General features: G+C 49.4%; 1 protein-coding gene across 2 annotated transcripts; it reads right to left on the reverse strand.

Annotated features, from left to right (window-relative positions):
- Positions 1 to 610: 610 nt before the first annotated feature.
- Positions 611 to 26,837, reverse strand: trim37 (tripartite motif containing 37). 2 transcript variants are annotated; one of them, XM_064352354.1, is made up of 26 exons: positions 26,391 to 26,837; positions 25,321 to 25,375; positions 23,997 to 24,098; positions 22,784 to 22,824; positions 22,209 to 22,325; positions 21,764 to 21,851; positions 21,021 to 21,143; positions 20,583 to 20,706; positions 20,425 to 20,492; positions 19,908 to 19,964; positions 19,255 to 19,379; positions 16,129 to 16,179; positions 15,377 to 15,458; positions 15,053 to 15,129; positions 14,745 to 14,924; positions 14,035 to 14,149; positions 13,723 to 13,920; positions 13,189 to 13,325; positions 10,768 to 10,850; positions 9,758 to 9,946; positions 8,711 to 9,001; positions 7,575 to 7,748; positions 6,893 to 7,079; positions 6,190 to 6,299; positions 5,403 to 5,549; positions 611 to 3,567 (listed from the first exon to the last, which is right to left on the reverse strand). In XM_064352354.1, the coding sequence occupies exons 2-26, from the start codon at positions 25,339 to 25,341 to the stop codon at positions 3,509 to 3,511; spliced, it is 2,946 nt and encodes a 981-aa protein (XP_064208424.1). In that variant the 5' UTR covers positions 25,342 to 25,375; positions 26,391 to 26,837; the 3' UTR covers positions 611 to 3,508. The 2 variants fall into 2 exon arrangements, with proteins under 2 accessions (XP_064208424.1, XP_064208425.1); XM_064352355.1 differs by lacking the exon at positions 19,908 to 19,964.

Below are 26,837 nucleotides of genomic sequence, written 5' to 3' on the forward strand. Positions count from 1 at the left end.
CGGGAATCGAACCTGCGACCTTTCGGTTACAAGCGCAGTTCCTTACCCACTGTGCCACACTCCGTCCTATGATGCCTCTGGAGGTTCCCCAGGCTCGCTGACTAACGCGCAGGTCCTTCTCCAGACCTAAAACACGAGGCTGCACCAGCCGCTGAAGTCCTGCCCTCCCAGCGGAGGCAGGAGGGCGGCGAGACGGCGGCAGTGCCAGCGCTCGCTCGCCCACATAATTACCGCTGAGAACTCTCTCTCTCTACCCAGCACAAGCCCGGCACAGCCAACAGCCACCTCCTCCTCCTCCTGGACCAGGGCCTGTGTTAATGAAGCATCTCTGAGCAGCAATGCTGGTCTGGAATCAGGATTCCCATGTCCACATCCTAACCTTATCCACGATGAGCTAAAAGGCATGACTGATCCTAGATCAGCTTTTCCAACTCAAATGCTTTATGAATACAGAGTGCTCACAGAAAAGAAAATAAATAACATTTATTCCCAATGCGGTCAAAACCAATAGGGAAAGGAAAAAAAAAAAACACACACAAGACCTTATTACATTCTATGAACAGGTAATGAGTGATCCAGAGTGGCCAGTTAAAACACGTCAGACTCAAAGGAAGTTAAAATCTTTTATTTGTTCATTACTGTTAATTAACAAAAAAAAGTGCACAGCCAATAAACAAAACACAAAAAAAAAATTGAAAATAAAACACTTGACAGTTTACACAGATCGTACACAGACAGAAGCAAACAAGCGGGTGAACAGACTATTCAGTCAGTGTCTATAGAGACCACACAACTGGACCCAGTGTACCAGAGCCAGTATGGCTCAGGGGTCCAGTGGACGACCTCTCCAGCAGCAGTCCTCACCGTTATAACACTCCCAAGTCTTAACATGGAGCAGCTGGTTACACGTTAAGCTCAGCACTAGGTAGTAGAAACATACTCGCAATGTGAAGAGGAAAAAAAACAAGGGGGGGAAAAAAAAACAAACAAACAAAAAAAACTTAAGAGCATGGAATTGTAAGACCAAACCAGGGACACGCCCCATTCTTCAGACATGAACGTCCGAAATGAAGGTTCCATAAACTGAACCTCCCCCCCACCTGACCCCCCCTCTGCCTACCCCCCAACCTTATCCCAGTAGAGAGTGACCATGCAGTTGCACACAGTATAAGCCTGCAGGAAGTGAGGAGGGAGGGGGAACGAGGCTAGCCGTAGTACTAGTGTTGCTGTAGCAGCTTTAGCATTCTTCCAGCTGATGGTCGCATTAAGACATGCATTTACAGTACACTCACATGTGATCACTTATGCATTTTCACATCACCATTACACACTTGACCAGATACAATTAAGACATCTCCCTATAATACATTGAAAGGACTGAAGCACTAGTCTGGAATTCTGTAGTGTGCTCAATACAACTCACAATTTCCAGTTTTAACTGAAGAGACTGAATTATTTTTTTAGTTGAACGTTGTAGCTCGCAAAAGAAATACACACCGGTATTAGCACCAAACCGAAATAGGCTATATCAAGAAATAAAAATGATAAAATTAATATAAAACTTGACCAAAAAAACGAATCGTCTAGATTCCGACCTAACTTTCTGAGAAAAACACCGTCTCAGTCCGGTAAAAGGGGAGATGGCCGAAAGTCAGTAGTCATGGCGACCCATGGCCCGTTAGGAACAGAAGCCGTAACGACTAGGTGTGATTTTCAATGAGTGATGGAGAAAAGGAAGGACAATAAGTGTGACTGGAGGAACCAGACGGCTGTGGACCTACTTCAGCCACAGCTGAGGAATGGACAAGAATGGTCCCGGCTATATGTAAACTTCATCCAACAACACCCACTTACAAAACAAAAACAAAAAAAATGCCTTTATTAGTGGAGTCCCAGACGACTAGGAAATCTTTATTTAAAGTGTGAGTACCAGATGGTGCTCTCCATCACGGGCGTCGTGGAGAAGCACGCGATTGGCCGAGCCTTTTCTGTCGAGCCAGAATGAAAGCCGGTTTTCCCAGGCCGTCGGTGCGCTAGTCCAAGCCTCTGCCATCCGGAGACGCCGTCGAAAGGCCACACACTTTGAGTTTAAACACTGCACCTCCAAAAGACTACAGAAACGGCACTCCTTTGCTCAATAAATTAAGGTGGTGGTGGGGGGGGAAACAAAAAAAAAAATCCAAACAGACATTCATATTCGGACAAGAACCAAACCGAAGTCGTTGGCACAGGCAGACAGACACTGCGGCACCACGAGACTTCCTTTACAGCAGCAGGTTGTGTGTTCTCTTCAGAAGGACTACGCGGGATAGGGGGGGAAAGCAGACACAGCCACAGACAGATCGCGCGTTCACCCGACGGGCTACCTGTGCCGTTTACAAAGGGCGACAATACCTCTCGTACAAAAAGACACTTTAGAAAGAAATGATACGTGGGGAGACCATAGAGAAGATTCAAAGGGCTACTGGAAAGCACTGCAGTGACCAGCATTTTCAGATGTACCCCCACCCCACTGCTGAAAACGAGGGCGTAAGAACTACAAGATCTGTGTGCTTTGTTGCATTTTAGAACTTCACTGTGTGGCCATTTCCAATGAATCAGGCAGTAGCCCGTCACTTAGCCACATTCAGTCATGGCAAAAAAAGAACAAACAGTAGTCAAAGAAGGGAGGGACTGTAAAGCCTTTCTCAGGTACAACTTCGAACAAACCCATTAGGCACACAACTCTGAGAAAATGGCTCAAAAAATGACAGATTACTGCACACTTTATACTCATTCTCAGAGGAGGGACTGCCCCTCTATGCAGCCCCCGTGTACATAACTGCGTATGATTACACAAATTCACACCAGTCACTTCATTTTATGCTTGAAAATACTACAGAAGCGCCTTCATATCGCAAACTCACACGCACTCGACCATTTTGCTCCCAAGACGACGAGGAACCCTCACAGTGCAATAAACCACCATCCCTTCATAAGCAAATGGGAGAACAAAGATTCATCAACCCCAAAATGGGTGGAGCAACCTAGCCCACAGACTTGAACAGACTGCACTGACTACTGAGAGCAATGTCTAAATTGGCTTATGGCTTAAACAAATATGATCTGGGGCCCGGGACATCGGCGTCCATTATGGGGCTCATGAAACCCGCTCTCCCATCACAACTGAAAGTTACGGTTGTCTCATTTCAGCAAGAGCACAGCGTTAAGTAGCCTGGTGACTAAATTCTCTCCCAAATACCTTGTATTCCATTTCTCCCAAACCATCTTATAAGCTCTCCAATTTACACGTATATACAAACAAAAACACAGTTACGTGACCATATATATATATATGTATGTTTTCAGTCAACATTCATTATGACATGAGCTGAAGTGTAGCATTTGTCCCACAGAGCAGCGAGACGAACAGGAGGAACAGCATGCAGGACTACAGGCACGGACGCGGGCGGGTTTCGGAGACGGGCGCGGCGGGATCCGCGGAGCGGCGGGAGGGCCAGGAAGGGGATCACCTCTCCGTCGCCTCCCCCGCCGTGAAGCTCAGGTCATCCGAGCTCAGCTGGTCCCCTGGAAGACAGACGGTTCCCTGCTCAGAAACGCGCTGCAGCCTTACAGAAATGCACCCAATATTGGTGTCTGAAAGGCTACTCAAATAGAGAATAGATATACCATTGATCTGTAGACACACTAGGCCCTTTGATCACAGAGAAGGGAATGAATAAATTACATTACATTTAATTAATTAAATTTAATTAATAAATTAACAACACACACACACACACAAACCAACAGCAATTGAACAAGTACAAGTTAAACACTGAAGTCACATTAATCAAATCAAATCTTTAAATGACTATTATATATCTGTAGCTAACAGTCATTTTAAATCCGTTCAAGCTGAATCAAAATGACATCACAGCCTATGACCACCTTTCAAATCTATACTACCGAAATAGATTATTAATTTAGTTTTAGGATTATATTGATTACATTTATGGGTATTAGTCTGAATTCAGTCATGCCACACTAGGGGGGGTGGGGGGGAACCCCACAAGATTAGGTTCTTTTTATGAAAATAAGTTTGCTAGTGTGCATGATATCGTACTAGCAATCAAGTAAGCGAAACCATCAGTTTCAATACAAAACCATGCAATTTACTCCTCGTAGCTAGTGACAGTGCCATTTTGTAATCCTTCTCATTGACTTCAAAAAGATAGATACTGACTGTCAGGCAGTGCATGTATCACTGCCCCAGAACCAGCACATGGGGCGTCACTAAATAATACTGCCATTCTCCGTGTGTTTTACAAACAAGTCAGTCACGTCAGTGTGTTCTGATCTTAATTTGAATGCTGGTGCAATTTGTGTCCGTTGCACTGGTTGAAAAATTGCACGCTGCACCATTAAAACATCCACACTGTCTACACACACACAAGAGCGGAACAATGCGCTCGTCTAGCGACAGTGAATGGGAGCGTCCAGCCCATCAGCATCGTTCTTAAAAAGCATCTGGAGCCCAGGAAGGAGCAGCCGGAGAGGAGCCTGTGCTCGATATGGACGTGTTCCTTTTGTTTTTATTTATTTCTTTCCTCTGAAAGGAAGCGGAGAGCGGCGCTGTCACACACACATACACCACACGCACCTCCCACCCACACGCACCCACACGCACCCACACAAACAGGCACACACACACCACACACCACACACACACCACACACACACCACACACCACACACACACCACACCCCACACACACACCACACACACACACACACACACACACACACACACAAAACACACAACAGGAGACACAACACACACACGGATGATTCTAGGGAGCGGAGCTGGGGCAGCCGGATGGATCTGGGCTCAGAGCTGGGGGCCGAGAACGGCACGCTGTGAACCTGGCGCTTCACCACCGCAGACGCCGCTTCCCTTCTTCAGGCGACGGTTTGATATTTTGGGGATACATCAAATTTTGGCACGGTACGACCCGATACAGAAAGAAACGATCTATATGTGGTCCAGCCGACGCAATCCTGTTACAGAGTGCACTCTCAACCTCATCTTTGGTTATTTACGTAAAAACGCATTGACGTCATGTTTAGCAGAAGGAAAAACAGCACTAGCATGAATGACAATAAGTTAGAGTCGGAAAAAAAAGTTTAAAAAACTGATGAACTGATGCTGGCATTGCTTCTGGACAGCAAACCGCTGTTAATATTATGGACGTTTAAATAAATACCTTGCTATTATTCATAATTCATAACAATGCAGATTGATTTGCCCACTGTATAGACTGAATCGGCCCGTCGCTCTTTGAATCCAGATAGATGTGTCCTCAGACCTGGTACAGGCCCGGTACAGCCCCAGTACAGACCAGGTACAGACTCGATACAGACCTGGACAGGGCAGTGCCCGGGTGTCGTATCGGCAGTCTCCGGCCTCCAGGGCCACGGCCTCGTCCTCGTTCTCCGTGTCGCACTCCAGCTCGCTGTCACTGCTCATCCCGGGCAGGAGGTGCAGCACCTGCTTCTGGGACAGCAGCCCTGAGGAGGCACAGCCGGGCTCAGCATACAGTACCATATAACTACAAACAACCGCTCCATATCACACACACACTACAGTACCCACAACCAACCGCTCCATACCACACACACTACATTACCCACAACCACCCGCTCAATACCACACACAGTACAGTATCCACAACCAACTGCTCCATACCACACACAGTACAGTATCCACAACAAACCGCTCCATACCACACACAGTACAGTATCCACAACCAACCGCTCCATACCACACACAGTACAGTACCCACAACTACCTGCTCAATACCACACACAGTACAGTATCCACAACCAACTGCTCCATACCACACACAGTACAGTATCCACAACAAACCGCTCCATACCACACACAGTACAGTACCCACAACCAACCGCTCCATACCACACACACACCACCGTACCACAATCACAACAAACTGCTCAACACCACACACACACAGCACAGAACCCACAACCAACTGATGGATACCACTATACCCACAACAACAGAAATACAGTAACGTACAGTAAACAGACGTCCTGTTTAATCAGGTTGGAGACACCCTTTTGTCTTCTTGCGGTTTAAAGTGAGATCAGACCCTTGAGCAGTTAAAGGGCCCAGGGGAGCGGGGCTCACCTTCGTCAGGGCGTGAGGAGGTCCCGTCAGACAGCGCCAGCAGGGACTCCCGGAGCTCGCTGGCGCCCTCTGGGTCACAGTCCAGGGAACTGTCGGTCAGTAGGCCGGCCCTGTGGGAGAGCGAGGGCAGGAAGAGGGCATCAGCTCCAAATCCCTTGCTCCACTTCCCCACCTCCACCCCGAATGCCTCGCTCCACTTCCCCACCTCCACCCCGAATCCCTCGCTCCACTTCCCATCCCCACTTCCCCTCCCCCGAATCCTCGCCACTTCACTCGACCCACCAGCCCACTTCACTCAATCCCGCCCTCACCCCACATCCATCGCTTTGTTTCACTCAACCCCACCAAACTCCCACGCGTCTCCAGACAGGCTAATCGACCGGCAGCAGTAGCCGTTCCTCACACAAGCCATCCTCGGTTAGCTCCCACGGTCCGTGTAATAGGCAGCTTTCCCAAAACCAGGCTATTGCGCAGCGTGAAATTAGTCAAATTGAATTTCCTGTCTCACACAGGAAGTTCAGGACAGCCGCACAGGAGCCATCAAATCTACATCCCTCTTCTTCCTCACCACTCTGCTGATTAAATTTACTCAGCATATTAAAACTCTGCCTGTGTTTACAGAGGGCCAGGATGCAGAAACTGGGGAGGGTTCCTAAAACACTGTCGCGGGTGCGGGAGGGGCCCCTGGGGCCGCGGCTCTCACCCCATGGCGGGCGCCCTGCGCGTCTTGGCCAGGGGTACGATCCCGTTGAGGCCGGTGATGGTGAACAGGTCCGAGCCGGAGGCCCCGTACAGCGGCTCCTCCTGCTTGGAGCTGGACGGCTTGTCTGCAGCGCCGGGCCCCCCCAGGGAGGGGGGGGAGCAGTGGGCACTGCGCGGCTTCAAGACCACTGAGGGGAGAGAACACAGAGCAGGTGAGCACAGCTGTGTGGAGGGGAGAGAGAACACAGAGCAGGTGAGCACAGCTGTGTGGAGGAGAGAGAACACAGAGCAGGTGAGCACAGCTGTGTGGAGGAGAGAGAACACAGAGCAGGTGAACACAGCTGTGTGGAGTTTACTGCCCACACACAGTGGCACACAGGTACAACACAGACATAGTGCTCACAGACACAAAGGAACAGTACAGACAATGCTCGCAGACAGAACAGTGAATTTGAAATAAAATCAAAACAAGACTCTCAACACTGGCTGACAAACTACATTAGCATGTCAATATTCCAATGAGGCAGATGTGCATTTGCACACCAAATGTAAAACTGGAAACTGCCATTAAAGTATCTATTAGAAGCTGAAACTGAATGTTATTGTAGGTTTGTGAAGGGAGGGGTTATTGGAAGTTGAATAAGCGTCTCATGAGGCGGCACACTGGCGCCGTTCCCACTGACCCTCCATGCAGGGGGGCGGGTCCCGGGGGCAGCTCGCGGCGTCAGCGACCGCGTCCGCACCCAGCCCGCGCAGCTCCTTCTCCACGGGGTCCGCAGGTCTGCGCAGCGGCAGGCCCCCCGCGGCCCCCGCGGCCCCCATCGCCTCCTGCTTCGGGGAGTGGGCCTTCTTCCCACCTGCGAAACACGGGGCGGGGGTCAGAACTCCCCCGAGCAGGACGCAACGCCACGTCACACTGACATGCTTTTAGGACCACGAGCGCCGAACATCTCAGAGAACATACACACAGTCCGGCTGCTAAGCAACAGACATTACTTTACTACACTAAACATGCACATGGAATACCTCAAACCAGGGCTGCCCAACCCTGTTCCTGGAGATCTACCATCCTGTGGGTTTTCATTTCAAGCCTAATTTGCCACATCAGATTCAACTAATTAGCAGCTCAATTAGATCTCTAGCTGTTTAATGAGGTGTGCTGTGTTAGGGTTGGAGTGAAAACCTACAGGACTGCAGATCTCCAGGAACAGGGCTGGGCAGCTCCGGTCACACAATAAAAATCTGAAACCGGTTGTAAAGCTGCCAAATGCATTATGCTCTTCAGCTTTTAAATAAAAGCTCTCGACGGCAATACGTCCTGCGTACGCTATAAACATATCACAATAACCATAACACACGACCCCGCCAAGATCCTATAAGCATAATGCGCTCACTAAGAGCGGAAACAGCAGCTATGCTACAGCTATGGGAATCCTGTCGTGACGACAGTCAATTCCATTCATTTTACAGGCTACTCCATTCTTAACTCCTGGTTGAGTCTTCTAATTGGTAGAGCTGACAGAGGTGAAGCCCATGCATTACATTACATTACAGGCATTTAGCAGTCGCTCTTATCCAGAGCGACTTGCACAACATTTTACATAGCCTTATATACATTTATACAGCTATATATGCATATATACTGAAGCAATGCAGGTTGAGTACCTTGCTCAAGGGTAGCGTCCGGCTGTGTCCTACCCGGGAATCAAACCTGCGACCTCTGGGTTACAAGACCGGTTCCTTACCCATTACACTACACTGCCGCCCATGTACACAGTGAACGCTCTTTAAGCAGGGGGGGACTTTAAGTCGGACTCACCGCTCCGGCAGTGCCGGGACGCCGCGCCCTTCCCCAGCAGCTCCAGGTCGGCGGGTTTCCGGCGCGTGCCGGGCTCAGGGTCGGCAGGGGGCCCCTGCTCCACCGCGGCCCCCGAGGGGCCGGCCCGCGCGTCCCCGGCCCCCCGCGCCTCCAGCTGGCACTTGACGTCGGACATCTTGCTGCGCACCTCGGCCATCTGCGCCTTCAGCCGGATCAGGACCCCGGAGTCCGGGGCTGACCGCCGCACTGCCTGCGGCCGCCGATCCCGCTCCTTCCTGGAGTGGACCTGGACTGCACGCAGAAACGCACGCCGTCGTCAGACCCCGCTATCAGGCCCCGCGTTACCGTGGGAACATCATTATCAGACCCCATTATTAGACCCCGTGGGTGTAAAGACAGTGACCGAGTCGGAAGCCGTGTTCCCCAAACCACTTATACCCATGACTTCAATTACACACCAAGGGTAAATGGATGTTTTTTTTTAAGAGATATTTTTGGTACAACAGGGCTATTTCTGAGATTTAAAGCATCTCAAATGAATCTCTGCTTAAAAAAAACGTTATATGTTCTAAGTATACAGTAATATATCACCTAAGAAATGAAAGTGCAACACGGTGAGCTGTGAAATTCATTAGCATTGAACCCTACAGTATCAGAGAGCTCAGTACGCTAGTGAGCTACCAAGAAAAGACAGATGTCCTCTAACTGGCTTTTATAGGACAGCGTTATAGGGAAGCAGGGGGGCGGGGCTATAATACCTGTGCTGTGCAGTAGGGAGGCAGGGGGCGGGGCTATAATACCTGTGCTGTGCAGTAGGGAGGCAGGGGGCGGGGCTATAATACCTGTGCTGTGCAGTAGGGAGGCAGGGGGGCGGGGCTATAATACCTGTGCTGTGCAGTAGGGAGGCAGGGGGGCGGGGCTATAATACCTGTGCTGTGCAGTAGGGAGGCAGGGGGGCAGGGCTATAATACCTGTGCTGTGCAGTAAGGATGCAGGGGGGGGGCTATAATACCTGTGCTGTGCAGTAGGGAGGCGGGGCTACAATACCTGTGCTGTGCAGTAAGGATGCAGGGGGGCGGGGCTGAAGCCCCCACAGTGACTCCACGCTGCTGCGGTCCTTCAGGTCCAGGAGCTGGATGAGGATGACCGGGTCGATCTCCAGCAGGCTGCTGCTGGAGCCGGAGCCCAGCCCGGAGGCGCCGCGGCGGAGACCGCGCGAGGTCGGGTTCGAGCCCCCTGCAAACGACCAGGAGGGAGGATCAGCCTGGAGCACCCGACACCACAGCGACACCGAACAGATTCAGACCGAGAGCTCCAGTCCGACAGTACGGGTCGCTCTGTTCCTACAGCAATGCCGCACGTGCACTTGCCAAGCCTGACTCACCTGCGTTCACGAAGCACAGCCTTTTCAGCAGCAGGACAGAATGAGCTACATAACACAAATCCACACAAGCATCTAGAAACCATTCAAGGCACACAGTTCCCCATTAAAAGCCACACGAGATTAAAAGATTGAAGTATCACCAGCAATGTACCAATGTACCGATTTTAACGAACGCAATTAAACATGAAATGACTCATATTTAGAACTCTTAAGCAGGTGGATAGCGTACTACCAGTCACCGTCTGATTTCTCTTGAGTAAGCACCGTGAGTAAGGCGGTGAGTAAGCCTTCAAAAGCGCCTACAACTTTCCTCACAATCTGAGACAACCGCGCAGCGCCGAAAAGACCAAGTGCAACGGGGGAAGAACAAAGCCTTGAACAAATCCTGTGGATACCATGCATACCTGTCACTGAGCCAGATAGGGGAGCTGGCCCTTTAAGATCGGTTTGAAAGAACATCGGTTTGCCAAGTAATTCGATCACGCGGCAGCACAGGCAGACGAAGCCAGAACCTACATCCTTCTCAAGTGGACTTTCCCCAGCTTTCAAAGCACCAGGCTTCGCACAGTAACTGCAGCGAAGCATGACGGATGTTAAACGCTTTCACTGGAACCTTATTAATCTAATAACTACTTAATAAATTCGGACCGAAGCGCGAGGACTAGGCAGTTACCGGCAGCTCCGGCCAGGTCTTCCGGCAGCTCTCCTTCTTCCATCTCCAGGTTTCCGGAGTATTCCACGTCATTCTCCCCGGACCTGGGAGACACGGGGGGGGGAAGGCGGAGGACAAACTGAGACCCTGCCTCAAGCACCCGACACACGAACACACAGTCGCACATCGCTTTGAGATACGCACGACCCAACGCAAGCCCCAGGACAGAGCGACGCAGAGGCAAACGCAGGTCTCAGCAGCCGTGTGAGCTAGCATTAGCTTTGGGTCATGTGTGTTGTCGGCCCTTCTAAACCCCTTGGTGCTCACTGGTAGAGTTGGGGAAAGGGGTACAGTCATGGTCAAGGGCAGGGTGAACACAAGTTAAGTGTAAACCTGTAAAAATGTGGAGGTTTAAGGCCATTGTCCAATGGAATTATGGCATTATAATACAAAGCAGGCATTGTATGGGTGGGATTCAGAGTGACTTCAGCGCCTGTGAAGCCCAACAGTTCAAAAAGGCCAGCAGGCTTCAATTGGGCCTCAGGCACGAAATGAAACCCTGCTGGCCTGACCGTGGAAATGCAATTACGCTACACGCTAGGCACGTAACAGCCCTGCGACAAATCTGGTCTGTTTCCATGAAGACCGGTCCCCCCCTGAGCTAACGGAAGGAAGGCGCCGCTCAATGGGAGAGAGCGGAGATGCAAGGACGCAAGGTCACAAGGACAGCACCGCGTCGCGCACGCGAGGGGAGACCTATAAATCAAAGCCCGTGAGGCCAGCCGCCGCGGAGGACACGTTTCGAGACCCGCCCCCTGATTCAGGCCCGCAACCCCCCCCCCCCGCACAAACAAATCCTCTCTCCCTGCAACAGAAAGAATTACGTGGGCGTTCGAAGCCATGCAAAGGCTACGCTAGCACTACGCAGAGCCCAGAAAGAGGATTTATGGGAGCGCCGGTGTGTAAACTGGAAAAAGAACAAAACTAATGGGTCCACACACACACAGCTTCTCCTCAGGCATGAGTCACAGAAGTGTATACTCTGGCTCGAGCGCTCAGACCGGAGCCGCTGGAAGAGCTTCTCTCCTGTTCTTTGTCAGCCGTCAGGCCGGTGGAAAAAAGCAGGAAGGAAGTGCTCGAGCGGCTTTGGAACGGGGCGATGCAGGCCGAAGGGCCTCCTGGACGCCCGCCTGGTCGTCGCGGGCGACCCTTTCAAAAGCGCTACAGGTGCGGGTCGGGGAGGGAGGGGGGCGGCGGAAACGTACCGGATGCCAGAGAGACCGCGGGCCAAGCGGTAAATCTGCCACGCCGCGACCTCCGCTTCACAGCGCTCTCTGGCACCGGACTGCGGGGGGGGGGGGGGGGACATCAATCACCGGAGCTGCATTTACCCGCAACGTTACAGAGGCGCTCCTTAAAATTATTAGATTCCACCGCGGTTTCTGATGAAAGCGACTGGGCTCCGGTTAAGTGGGCGTGGCCGACCTTCGGAAGGTCGCGTTTCACAACAGGCCCCTGTGTGGAACGCAAAACGTAACGGGGTCCCTGTGGAGAAATGAGTCAGAAAACCCCTGCAGCGTCTCCCCCTCCATTTCTCCCTCTCTCTCCCATTCTGAGAGGTGGAGACTATTTATAGACGGGAGGGGGGGGGAGGGGCGAGGCGAGGAGCATCCCTGTAAAAAAAACACCCCCCCCCCGCTGGCTGCAGTGGGCGTGAGAAGGTGGTCAGGACGCCTCGGTCCGACACCTCCCGGCCCCGTTCCCCGCGGGGCACGGAAGGACCCGCTCACGCACGCGAGGAGCGTGGGGGAGGAGCAGCCGGGCTCGCGTAGCTGGACTGCGGTCGCCGCGGGAGGCCTTCGACGCGCGCCCCGAACCTCCGGAACGACTCACGGGCGTCTCGTCTCGTCCAGCGGCGGCGTGAAGGGAAGGGGCGGGACCGCGCGGCGTTAGCGTGAATGTGCGCGAAGCGGCGGCTTGACGCGCGTGACTGAAGGGCTCCTGGAAAACCGACCGAATAAAAACCCGAAACAAAATGGCTGCCCTCCCGATGCGTTAACTCTAAAACCGCGACGTGCTTTGTCCTCGACCAAGCAGCAAATCTAATCAAGGGGAAAAGCGCATCAAGGCAAAATCAAGGAGGCCTTAACCCTTTCTGTAAAAAAACTTGTAAAAAATTTAGAAAGACCTACATAGCTCTGAAACAAAATGGCGGTTTCTGACCCGTTCAGACGAGGCTGGACTCCAGCCAGTCGCTGTGCGAGATCGGTATTCCCCCCGCAGACTGTGGGCGTGACTAAGGCAGACCGCAGCTCTAAACGCAACGCGGCGCGGTGACTGAGCGTGATTGGGCCGGACACTCCCGGGCGAGCTCCTCGTGTGTCAGAAACCCCCCTCGTAAGGGCCCCTCTGCGGCTCTTGGGGCGCGGGCGCGAGGCTCACATGGTCTCCTCGTCGATGTCGTTCTCCTCGGTGTTGCTGGTCGCCGTGGAGCTGCCCGAGCTGCTGCTCCCGTCCAGGGGGTTGACCTCCTCGTCGCCCGTCAGGCAGTCCACCTCCAGGTCCCCGTCCGACAGCTCCTGCTCGGAGGAGGAGGACGAGGAGGATGAGGAGGAGGCGCAGCGTTCGACAAGACCGCGACAAAAGCCCCGCCCCCAGCCCCTTCTCGGGAGCGCTCCCCAAACGTAGGAGTTCCGGGCGTGGAGCTCGCCCAAATTTACGGCTCGCGATGGTACATGGTGTCTACATGAAACACGCCCAACACAAATCTGGCCCGGTTCAAATCTGCAAGGCCTCCTACTGCAAGGGGACACTTTAACCAAATATAGCACTAAATCTCCAGTCAGTGGAGCCCCACACCCCCCACCCGTTAAGCATGAAGTCTCCGTAACCATCAATTTAAAAGGGAAAAAAATCTACCCTGTTAATTTCATGCTGTCTGCGGAGGGATTAATATAGAAGGGTCCTCTGACTCACGTTGGAGTCGTCGTGCTGCGTCTTCTCCTCCTCCTCTTCCTCCTCCTTGGCCTCGGCGGCGGCCGACGGGCTGCTCTCCTCGGCGACGGCCCCCTTCCCCGGCCGGGGGTCCCTCTCGGAGGCCTGGGGGCCCGGGCGGCGGTCGGGCGGGGACGAGCTGCGGGACTTCTGCCTCCGGAACAGCTCGATCGCCAGGCGCTGTAACCACGGCAACGCGAGCACGGTTACCGCTTGTAGACAGAGGGACAAGGTGCGGGCGACGCCGCCGAAAGGCTGAGCGTTTCGGGTGGGGGGGTTACCCACAATGCCCACCTCCTTCAGGTTGTTGATCTGCTGGATGTAGCTGGTCTGAGCCGACTCCAGCTGGCTGATGTACCAGTACTGGTCTCTGCACTTCTGGAAGAACGTGGGAGATCGCACCTGGTACCTGAACGTGACGGAGGCAAAGGGCAGATCAGCAGCCAGTAGCTGGATTTACAGGAAGTGTCTCTACAGGACGGCACACACCGACACACTACGAACACAAGCGTGTCATGAAAAATGTAAGGCAATATCATGGTTTGAATTTTCCAAGACACACAGAGTGCTGGCCTTCTCCAATACTGGTGGGTGTTTTAGCTATTCTTTCTGAGCGTTCCACCATTTCCCAGGAATCTCGCCTGAATGCGTTTTAAGGGTTTTCCCCTCCCTGAAATGTCCACCGTAAAATCCTGTTTGTAGATGGCACCACACAAACAAGAACTTCCACCATTTCTAAAAAGCCAAAATGGCTGCGGTCAATTAAATTTCAATTCAGCTCATTCAGGAAATTCAATTCAATTCAGAGTTGAAAGTGGCCATAGCGTTCCATGAGAACATTTTTGATTATGACTAATGAATTGAATTTAAATAGATTTTCTGAACCGACTGAAATGGAATCAAATTCATTTTCTGAACTGGAATGGGACTGACCCCCAAACCATAGCAGGGGAGTGATCTTTGTACCCCCAAACCCCGGCGTTCCCCCCCACAGGCCCTCCTACCGCAGGACGAGGGTGTCGGTCTGCATGTTGAGGTAGCCCTCGCTGGCCAGCAGGTCCAGCCTGAAGAAGCGGTTGTACCCCCAGCACTCGCCCACCTCGAAGTCCGACGCAAACTCCCGAATGATGTTTTTGGTGGGGTCGCTGGAGGCCTGGTGCACCATCTCCACTCTGTACTCGTACCTTAGCGACACAGAACAGGCCCGTACGCTCAGACCGCGCGCTTCTCAGCTCAGCGTTCACAGAGGTGAAGTGACAGAGAATAGCGCAGTTTTCTTAGCTGTCAAAAAGGAAGAAGGAAATTGCCCTACTTTGACGTTTCTGGGAGTCCTGCTGACAGTTCCAGAAAGACTGAAAGGTAGTTTCCACGCACCACGCCGTTCCCATCCTGAAAACACACACACACACACCAATAAACTTCACAAAATCCTGATAAATCTTTGCGCATTCGACATTCAGCCAGAATCAATCAAATCAAAACCACAACGAAAGACCGCTATTATCTGTAGCTAAGCAACCCCAAACAAAAGTAACCATTTTTCAGTGCATACAAATCAGAAAGAAGACTAATTTAGTTAACGAACGGTTAGCGAACACTCAGAAGTATCAATATGCAGGAAGGGACAGCAGCTTACTGGATAAACCTTCAGTCTCCAGCAGAGTCCGGATATCTGCAGGGGGGGGCTGTACACAGGGTCTGCCCGCTGTCTCAGGGTGCTGCACATTCAGCAGGGAGCACAGGGAGAGCACAGCCAATCAGAATGCAAACCTCAGCACACGACCCGTAGTCAGTTACAGCACGCCCACTCCTTTTCTCTCAGGCTCCGCCCATTCTCCCCCATGCGATTTGTGGGTGAGGTCCCCACTAAGACGGGTCTATTGGGTTACTCTACAGCCGAATGGCACTTGTGGCCATGAAGTAAGCTAAAATGGAGCTGAGCAGCATTCAGCCCAGCAGGACAGCCTTACGGTGGTTGTTATACTTCTGCGAAGTACAAGTGAAAAAGGGGTTCACTGCGTTGGGGTTGTGTGGAATGTGCGAAGGCTGCAGACCACGTCCGCGTCGATGTTGCGTTCCACCCCGATAATTTAAAAGCGCGTACATAGCGACCAGTGCCCACATACGGCTCACAGATGACGATCGGTTGGTTACCACAAAATGTCACTCTACAACGTCACACGTACGGTACACAGTTCTGGGGTCACCTGTACAGTTCAAGAATTTTAAACAACCTTGACATGTACAGCATGCCGCACAAGTGTAAATGTTCTGCGCACTCGCACAAGGCAAATCACGCAAACTATGCAGACTACGCAGAAGTATAAAACAGCCCTTAGAGTGACCGGAGATACACGCAGCCAACGCTGACGGAAATTCTGCACTCACCTGAAATTCGCCAGAACAAAAGTGCTGGAGTCGTAGGCAGGAACCAGCTCACTGCGAAGAGGGGGGGGAAAACACATTACCCTGCAAATCTATTAATGCAGCACTTAAGAGCTGAAAATAGCTTCTTTAAGGCCTAAGAAACCCCCAGCAGTGTCAAATTTGTTGCAAGGTACACCATACCGTTCTCAATCCCTCGTCAATGGGCCTTCAAATGTCATTAGCGTTAGTGTACGCCACTGGTTAGCAGCGAACACTAAAACAGTAGTCAACACTTCACCACGAAACGAACTTCCTCCGCCCGCCTATCGGTTTGGGATTTCACGCGGCGAAACGATTCGTCTCCAGCACCTGGTGAGGTGAGCGCCGACGAGCTCAAGCGGAGCGTGACGGGGCACTCAATTTCCTGGAGGGGGGGGGTGGGGGTGGGGATGCTCTACGAGCCAAGGAGAGTCTCTTTCCGGAAACTTCACGATCCAGACCCATTTTTCCCCCCCCACAGTCTCAATTATTCTGAGCCATTAAGTACAGATTGTCTCCTCGCTCAGATCTCCTTTTGTGGCTTTCCTCCGGTAGAGAAAGTTTTTTTTTTTTTTCAAAAGCTGCTTTCCTTTTTACATCGGTGACGTCGTTGCTTTTTAAATGTCAGGTTATTTAAAAAAAGAAACTGTTTTCAGGTGCTGCTGAGGATAGCGCTGAACTTCTCTCCCAGTTACTTCTGTTATTTTTAGAAAGCATTCATTTATTGCGTAATGCATCGAGGCTGCTAGTCATTCGTTGGCAGGAGCCGGTGAGGGCCGGTGTGAAAATCACAGCAACGCAAGTCCAAGAACGAATAAATGACAGGAATTATCTACGTCTATGCTGCTTTATACTACCTGCATGTCACATTTATATCCATTTATCTATCTCCACCTGGGATTTAAAATACAGGACAAACATTTGGGGGAGGGGGGTTGGTGGCAACAAAAAGTTTTTTTTTTTTTTTTGGGGGGGGAGGGGTATACTAACAAAATGCCACTAATACAGTAATATTGAGGGGATGCATTTGATGCATTTCCACAAGTTTTAGGAGGGGGGGACATGTTTTCCCTGTCCCCCTGGGATCTACACCCATACCTGCCCCCAGTTACAGCCCACCCAGTTCTCCCAGTGCCTTCCCCCTGCAGAGGCCAAGTGTGTTCCATTCCTCCATTTCAGCACTACGCAGTCACAGGTAAAAGCAGGCTTCCTTCAGCAGGCTTACTGCAGGTATGAACCTCTGAAGAGACACAGCCGGTCACCGAGACAGGAAATCAGACTCCGCACGTGCCGTTACAGACACGCGGCGAAAGGCCTCGGGTTTATTCAAAAACGGCTTTTTCGGAAATGTGCGCGAGAAATCATTTATCGAATTACGTTATTAGGAGCGACTTTGCATAACGCGGTAATAAACAAACAAAAAGGCAGCTGTAAATTACGCCTGAAATATGGGAAGACGGCCGCCCTAATTACACATGCACAGGAGCGGCGGCGGACTCGTAATGGATAATCAATGCTTTCCGCGAAATGGCAGACTGGCACATGCACGGATCTTAATCACCAGAGTTAAGCGTGAAGCCGGATTCAAAATGTACCATTCAGCCGCTTGGTAACGAGCTCCAAATTGTAATGACGAACACGGAGGGACCACGTTTCATTAAAACGGCCTGATGGTGAAAAGGAATTAGATAATTTTATTAATGAGTGATAGAATTCTAAATGACACTACTTCCCCTCTCCTGAATAAATCCAGAACCGTACACTCTGAATCTGAAAACCACTGAATGGTAGCACAGGCTAATTTGCAGGAATGTCACTGATAACTGTGTTTGGAAACACATTTTTACAACAGGATAGATTACGATCATAGTATCACTGCTAAATTCAGCACCAACTCCAAAATACTAAAAGTGAATGGAACTGACCCCCCCCCATCTTTGAGAATGGTACAGTAGTTAATTCAGACATGCGCCACCAACATGTATTTTCTTTGTAATGAACACTCCCATTTCACTTAAAGAACAAAAGGTCATGTAAGAAACTGGGCTTCTTTCAGGAAAGGGTTGGGTCACTGGAGACAGTGTTTATATGGAAAATGGACAGTCCTCACAGTGCGCAGAACGTTTCCTGCTCCCCTCCAAATCACAAGCCAGGACGCTCGCACACAATTCCAAACTAAAAATAATCACGCAAAACCAGCTTCTCATAACTTTCCAGCAGCGCAAAATGAGGCCAGAGATCCGTAAAGCACCACAGTTGAAAGCAATGACCTTTCCTCCTCTTCATACCCTGCATGTCCCCACTAGTTTAATGCAGATGCAGGCCAATTAACAGCTTTTTTGTTCTTTTTTTTTTATACATGACAACATATAATGATTCCACAAATTGGAGACTACACTAATGAAGCTAAGCTTGAATGAGGGAAGTTTGGGGACTGTGTTATCTGGACTGATTTATTCGTTGAGTTGGCTGTGCTCAGACAGCCTGGCGCAGAGTTTGCACGTTCAGTCTCGAGGGGCCTGGGGTTTGTAGCCGTTGTCGGGACTCATTATTTGAACCCGGAGCAGTGCTCTGTGACCGCGTCTAACAGATCACGGTTAAACACTGCAAAAGGTCAAGACCCCATTATGGACCGGGGTTGAAGCTCAGTAATAATCAGATCGGTAGTTTGCACTCAGGGGAAGCAGCTTCGGCTAAACGCAATGAGTATTATGGCCGTCCTGACTGGCATCGTGAATAGAAACGGAAATGCCACGATGTAGAAATGCAGTGAAAATGCCATGTTTGAGACAGCCTAACAACTAAATCTGTTATCTTTGTCTACTTACGATTGGCATTCAAGGTGATATACAAGAAACAGCCTGAAACCCTTTAAGGTGTGAGATCACATACACGTGATTGGAATGTTCTTAACTGAACGTTCTAATGCTGATGTCACAATCACTACTGGTAATTGAAAGCAACGTTCTAGAACACCGACTTAGAAAAAAAAAAATAGTACTCTTCAAAGGGTTATTGGACAGTCCCAGTTTTGACACAGCTCTGAAAAACAGAATGTGTCCTCAGCTGTAAAGACAGAGGGCAGCTGTGCCTGGTGTGGTGTCGTACCTGGTGAAGTCTGGCGGCACCGGCGTGGTGACGAAGGACTGCATGGGCTTGCGGTGCACCTGCTGGAACATGAGCAGGATCTCCGGGCTCTTGGAGATGAGCTCGCTCTTACTGCAGGACCGCAGCTGTGGGGCACACAGAACAGGCCTGCTGCCTCACCAGCTCTCCATCGCTCCCTCCCTCACACACCCGCACACGAGCGCAACCCCAACTTCTCATCAAAGGAACACCCTCATCCAGCACCCTGTTCTGCGTGCAGTGCTGCAGACCTTTGGAAACCGAACCCTTGGGGTGCGTTTGGAGGAAGGGAGTGTGAAGGCTGAGCAAAAACCAAATTTCAGTTGGGGTGGGGGGGGGGTGTGCGGGGGCATAGAAAGCGACAGAAACCGAAACGTAAACCCACCAGAGTGCATCTGTGACATTCTGCATGGAGACTGCACACAGTCTAATGCATGAACGCACCACAGGGTTTAGAGAGGAAACGCAATGAGAAACACCCCAGAGGGGGCACTGACACCCCCGTCTGGTTGAGACTGCTTCTGAGGTACCTCTCAGTGGAGCAGAGCCTGAACACAGCTCCCAGAGAGGGAACCAAGGCTCAGTCTACCCCCTCCCCCAGTGTGCAGCGTACACCGTGTTCACTTAACACTCACTTCACACTGCCCGCCTGAACACTTCCCTCCACAAACCAACGGACAACGCAGGAAGTCCTGCAAGAAACGCACCCTCACAAACGAGCAAAAGCCTGCAGCACACAGTTAAAAACTTCTAATTTCTTTGCCACATTTCCCACCCACCCCTCATCCCCCTTTGGTTACTGGGTACTGTGAGAGAGTCCATTGGATGGGTAATGGGACTCTGCATATCATTAGAATCCTTAATTCAACTTTTCAAAAAAAGATGTTTAGGTGATTGTGAACCACTACAAACCACATGTACTGTGTACATTTACAGTTACAAAGTAGGTTTAAAAAAAAAAAAAAAAAAACTAATGAAGGAATCGCTAATATTAGTTTTAAACTGCAACAATTTCTGTTGAAGATTGCAGCATTATCTTTTGAAAGATGACATCAGTAAGAGGTGTGCCACAATCAGTACCACAGGCCGGTCGGCTGGTAGTGTTTCTGAGCTTCTGTACAAGCACGCTTTACTAAAGAGAACAGCAAATACCTGATGCTCCACTTCCTGAAGCAGAGACTCCAGCAGCTCAGTCTCTTGGGTGAGTGACGTCTTCTGACCTGTGGATGGATTTATTTAAAAATCAGCATAAACCATAATGACAGCATCCCAAAACCAAGATGCAATGGAACACAGGTGCCAGTCTTTACCCATGAGGGTGATGAGTTTGTTCTTGAGCTGGTTGTCCAGCCTGGCGATCATCATCTCCACCGCGTTTCGGATTTCCCGCACACGCTCGTCCTTCGCCCCCCGCACCGCCTCCACGTTCCTCTCCTGAGACAGAGGTACACGGATGCACACATCGAAGCCAGCACATCGCAGGAAAATGGACACAGGTACCAGAGCAGCCACACACACACACAGAAGAGAACGTGTGTACCATTAGATCTCAAACCTCATGCTGTGGTGCCACCTAGTGGACAAATTACATTTTACATTCATCAAATTGATCAATGGGGTATTTTTTTTTTTTCTCCGACCACCAAAATTATGTGTGCTTCCATAAAGCCCCTGTCTGGGCAGTGCAGGTGTAGACGGTGAGTGAGGCACTGGGGGAGGGGGGGGGGGGTTTGGCAGGGGCTCCTCACCACTTCCTGCACCAGGCTGATCAGCTCCATGAGGCGCCTCCGCAGCTTGGCCACCTCCTCGTTCACCTTGGTCACGTGCTGCTCGTAGATCTCCGCCAGGGGCTTGAAGGTGTGGCCGCCGTGCTGGGGGGGGGGGAGGAGATGGGCCACGTGATTGACAGGCGCATGGGGAGCACAGCTGCTTCTGCAGGTGCACAGTCTGGTGTAACGGTCCTTGTTAGCCTGGTCTGTACCGCTGCTGCTCATACAACTGCATGGACCAGTGAAAGCCAGGCTGGACAAAAGCGTCCGCTGAACTAATGTAATGTTTCATCTCAGTTAAATGGCTACATCTCTCAGTTTGCACTGACACTCCATCTACCACGGAGAATAATAGTGCGTTTGCACCTTCTGAATGGGATCCACTCTAATTTGCTAGAATTTAAGGACAATTAATTCCAAAACAAGGCGTAACACAAAGGCCCAACACTGTTCTGGTAATATGAGTTATGGGAAGATGTGCACACTAGTCTACCCTCTCACTAATTTACAGAGTATATTGCAGAGCAAGGATGGGATTACAAATGAGACTGGGCATCCCAAATAGATGGGAAGAAGCTCCATGAGCTTTCCATGTTTCACCAGCACTCAAGAGAAAAACATTTACGCCACATCACAAACATAAGGAGCAGCCTACCATACCATGGGCACTAGCTCTGCAGAGATAACGGGCAGTACTGACTTGGCACTCTAAAGGTACTGACCATGCCACCCCACAGGGCACACTGGTGGCATATGCACTTCTTGCAGGTCCAGCAGAACACGCTGAGCTTCTCATGGTGGTTCTCACACCTGCAGGAATACAGAGGGGGCGGGGTCAGAGCTGGGATACAAGGACAATGATTTGAGGAATTCACTCATGAGCCCCTGACCTATAAGCAAATCCCACCTTCGATGATTCAAACTGCTATGGGAAAGCACTGCTAGACTTTGCTTGTCAGAATGTCAGGGTGCAAAGCTTTCACTGCATTGTGTGTTTTGAGGGCATTTGAAAACTAGCTCTGCGGTGGACTGTACTTTATGGGGACCGATTCCAGACACAGAAAGGGCAGGAGAACACTACTGCGGCTGAGTGTGTGTGTGTGTGTGTGTGTGTGTGTGTGTGAGAGAGAGGAGAGTGAGCTACGGAGGCAGGGAGGGCGGGCTCACTTGTCCTTGTCGTTCTCCTCGTGCTTGGAGAGGTTGCAGAGCTGCAGCGTGTCCAGCTGCTGGGTCACCTCCTCCGCCCAACGGCAGTTCACCAGCTCCCTCAGCTGCAGAGGTGCCCTGTTTACACACACACACACACACACACACACACACACACACAGCACACACACACACACACCTGATCTGTGAGATCTCCATAAAATTATTAAATGTACTGGAGTATCTTCAATCTGAATCAAACCCAGCGATTAAAACAATAGAAAATATTCTGTCAAATTTCATCTTTGAAAAGTTAATGCAAGGTTTTTAAAAAAAATAAAAAGACCAGTAATACAGATGCTTATTTGTGCAGATTTCATGATTTCAGAAAGAATATCTGAGGCTGTACTTTCTGTGAACTAAAACAGTTGATACTTAATTCCTTAGATTTACTCCAAATCCTTACCCTGCGGTTGCAATTCAAATTTCAAAGAGGTATTTCTGAGGACCAACTAAGCATTCAGTAGGAAAAACAAGCTATGCTCAAGCACCAACAGAAACACAGAGCACTGCGTTCAGGTCAGAAGGGTGCTTACCGACAGTGTGGACACTGCGCTCTCTGCTCTGTCAACCATCGCTGCAAAGAAGTGACCCAACATCAGCATCATTGTACAAGTGTTGGAACGCAACATAAATCTAAATATGACATTGATCCTTATTGGATGTGATTCTAATTCAGAACAAAGACCCAAGTGGCCTTGATGAAGCAATTCTGTGCTCATAAATTAGCATGTCAGACAATTTGTCAGAGCTGTAGATCTTGTACACACTGGTTCTGTTGAATGCAATATCAAAAATGCCAAGACTCAAATGTTCAATTACAATACAAGGATATTAAATACAATTATGCATAATGTCAAAATCAGTTGTCTGGGAAACTCAATTCCAAAATGGAGACTTACATGGTACAAAAGTGTTTGTCTAACCTAGCAGGTACCATAGAGTGTAAGCAGCTTGTTGAACAGAGAACAAACAGGTCAACCTGCCCCCTCAAAGCTGTTTGTCCCCCGGTAACACCATTAAATGTTTTCATTGGCTAGAATAACCCCGGGAGAGCTAGCTGCTGTTCTTTCAATTCTAAATTTAAAGACCATGAACTTTCAGCTGAGGTGACAGGAAATACCATACCATGTGCTTTACAGCAATTTAGAGAATATCTTTAGCAATGTTTATGTACACCTGTGCATCAAACCAATTAAGCACTCTTTCATTTAGGTAGCTTTTCTGGTAGTTATTGCAGAGCAGGATAATGAAATGTACTTAGCTGTATATGCCATTTCATTTATTGTCCCAAATGCATAACATTGCACAGCCAAATGCTTTTTGTAAACTCTCTCCATTCGTCAGTTTATATATCAACCTGCTAAAAATTCCAGAGTACAGTCAAAGACATTCTGTAGGCAATTCGCTCAAGACCTTGTAAATTCCGTAAATTAAAAAAAATTGATGTTGACCAAAACCACATATTTTTGTTGATTACTGAAGGCTTGTATTACCACTTTTGCAAGAGAAATTAAATTCTATGAATTGGTCCACAGAAGCATTTGAGAGTCATGACTTTGCTTGCTTTAGGCCTTTTCAATATGCCCACATGCCAAGTTTGTAGAAACTGGCAAATGACCGGATCCAGGCCAATGACAGCTGTGGAGAGGCCTGGTTTCTCCAGCTGTGTGATGGTTATGCTAACGCGGAATGCCACCGCCGTGGGGGCGGGCCTTATCGCCGAGGGCAACCCGTGGTCACGCTCACCCGGATGCAGCTGAAGCAGCAGAGCTTGGAGCAGTGAGGACAGAGTCGGGCGTCTCTCAGCTTCTCCATGCAGATGAAGCAGCGGAACACTTCCGCAATACTCTGAGTGAACACAGGGGGCAATGTCAGAGCTGGAGGGCAGTGGAAGACTCACTACGAACTCATTTACACATGATGGATAGACACAAGAATCGTGCTTATTCAACACAGCTTGATAATTATAACCAATATAAATGACTAATTACTGTACTAAATAAACATGCTGCGCCAATTCATAATCTCATAAAATATTGTCAAAACCCTGGATGCACAACAGTGTAATTAAGGCAGAACCATTTTGTCACAGCTCCCTTTGTCCTTGATGGCCATGAGCAGCAACCTCCTATGTTTTGAGTAAATCAATTGCCAAATATTTCAATCAATACAATCTGCACAATTCCTTTCTTCTTTAACAGAAAATGGCAATACAATTAGCAGCCCTCTGTTTGGGAGACAGCTCAGATGTGTCAGCATTTCCCATTAGGTTTGAAACTCAATCCAATATGTATCACTGCTGCCTGGCAGTTTTGTTTCAGGAGCCAATATGCTACACCAGAACTCCTACAGTCGGCAAAAGCAGTGACAGAATGACAGTACAAATTATCAGCTACTCGAGTTGCAAAACACATCCAGTTGAGCTTATAGGTCACCCAATGGGATTCACCAAACAGGTTTTGCATGTATTGTCAAGCAGTGAAATTAAGGAGAGGTCAAGATAGTGCTATTGCTGGGAAAATGGGGGGTACAGCTGGAACATTGCCAAATTGCTCATTATTTGGGAATACATGTAGTCACGTTGTTTGGTTTGCAGGACAGACCCCATTCCTATACTTCAAGGGTCTGCAACCCTGATCCTGAAGAGCCCCAGGATATGTTTTTTTTTTTTTTTTGAACCTGAAATTCTGCAACCAGTTCAGACCCAAGAAACTACAGTACATGAGGTGAAAGAAAGAAACTGGTCGATCTGTCCATTTAGTGCTAATAGCCTAATAGTAAAGACCATTCTACCGTGCACCTCTCTAGGACCAAGGCTGTTGACCCCTGCTAAACTTACTAGCTATATACCAACTACATGGCAACGTCTTGTGATATCTGAAATTACTTGCATGCTTCTATAGCTGGTTAACTTTACCGAGCTAAAGCCTAACCATCTAATCCTGACTATCCAAGCCTTTAAGTTTCATGTTATACAATTGGGTGTTGTTAACTTTGGGTTAATGGTGACAGTGGAGATGCTGGATAACTTCTCTAACGAACCTTCGAAACGTTTAGGCACACGGCTTACCTCAACACTTTGTTCATCCATTTCGTCCAGCGTTAACCTGCTCCAAATGTACCAACTGCAAGAGAAAGATCACCCCGATACACGAAAACACAATTAGCACAAAATCGTGGTCATCTGACAAATCAACAAACTTAACTAGAACTGACATTACAACCTTACAGTACTACTGCGACGGTGGCGTGCAGCAACTCCTGAGCTAGCTTGCTAACCAGATTTACCTGGAAAGCTTATCGGATTTCATTTAGCATTTAATTTAACAAACTGTTTGCTCACAATCTAAATCATCAACTCAATTAGACCACCAAGAATCTTGGCAAGACCGCTTTTGAAATACGCATCTCACTATAGAATGTTTGCCAAACACGGTAACTATGAACTGAATGGACTTCAAACAGTCAGCTAGCATTACCTGGTCGATACTACCCACTGTCAACTTCAAGTAAAACTAACTAGTTCCTAACAATGATGCACGCAAGCCAACAGGACCAGGTGTATGGCTGAGCGAGCAAACTTATCAGCTATGGGGACGTTTCGGTAAAGTTGATATTATTTATCTATATCAATGGCATGCTAGCAATATTGATAATACATTTTAGTTTATAGCTAGCAAACCAAAATAATGTAGCGGTTATCCGGGCAAAGTTAGCAAGCTGGCTGGCTAGCTAGCCGACAAATCATTTAGCCATCACAGATCCAGGTAGCTATTAACTAGCTAGCCGTTTAGTACGACGATTTTATTTGAAATGGTATGGCGTTAAACCAGCCAGCTAGTTGAACATTCATCTGTGTTCTAGAAGCTTGCCATCTATAGTACGTTAGTTATTGTAATACGATATAGTCATGCTACAGAAACAAAAATTGTCCAAATATCTGACAAATACTGACGCATGGTAATGCACACGGCTAACCCATAAACAAGGTTTGAAATATGAAAACAAACCGTAACGCAGGGTAGGGGGGTTATTGCATCTGTTAGCTGCTTGCCAATAACAACGTCGAATAACGTTATATACATCTGAAAAACCGAACAACATACACAATCAGTAGCTTTAGCGTCCTGCCATACTCACGTCCTTTGCAATCCAAAAACGTTTTGATTACAACGATAAACTATCCGTCGACACAACACTCGAGTAGGCAACAGCGGCTCTGCACAACCAGCTTGGGCGGAGCTCAAGCTGAGCTAGTTCGGTGGCTGAGCAGTCACTCCACTGCACTGACCACGCACACGGGAGGCTTTCCAAACAAACGCATAGGCTGGTATCGCGTCAGTTTTCAATATACATTAACAAAAAAGGCATCGCATTTACAGCTAAACCTGAACGTGTCTTGATCAATATCGTGGAGTCGCTGGTTGGTCGGCTAGCCTGGCAGCTAACTGTGCTTGCTAGCTAAATCCAATTGTATATTCCCCCATACAAGCTGCCACTGCAGGTTGTCGCCATAGGAGACCGTTCTGTTCCTTTCTCGCGATCCTTTGAAAGCCGCTTAATTTTCACAAGCACCAATAACAGAGA

This window comes from Anguilla rostrata, chromosome 9 (assembly GCF_018555375.3).
Source record: "Anguilla rostrata isolate EN2019 chromosome 9, ASM1855537v3, whole genome shotgun sequence".
Taxonomy (NCBI): Eukaryota; Metazoa; Chordata; class Actinopteri; order Anguilliformes; family Anguillidae; genus Anguilla; species Anguilla rostrata.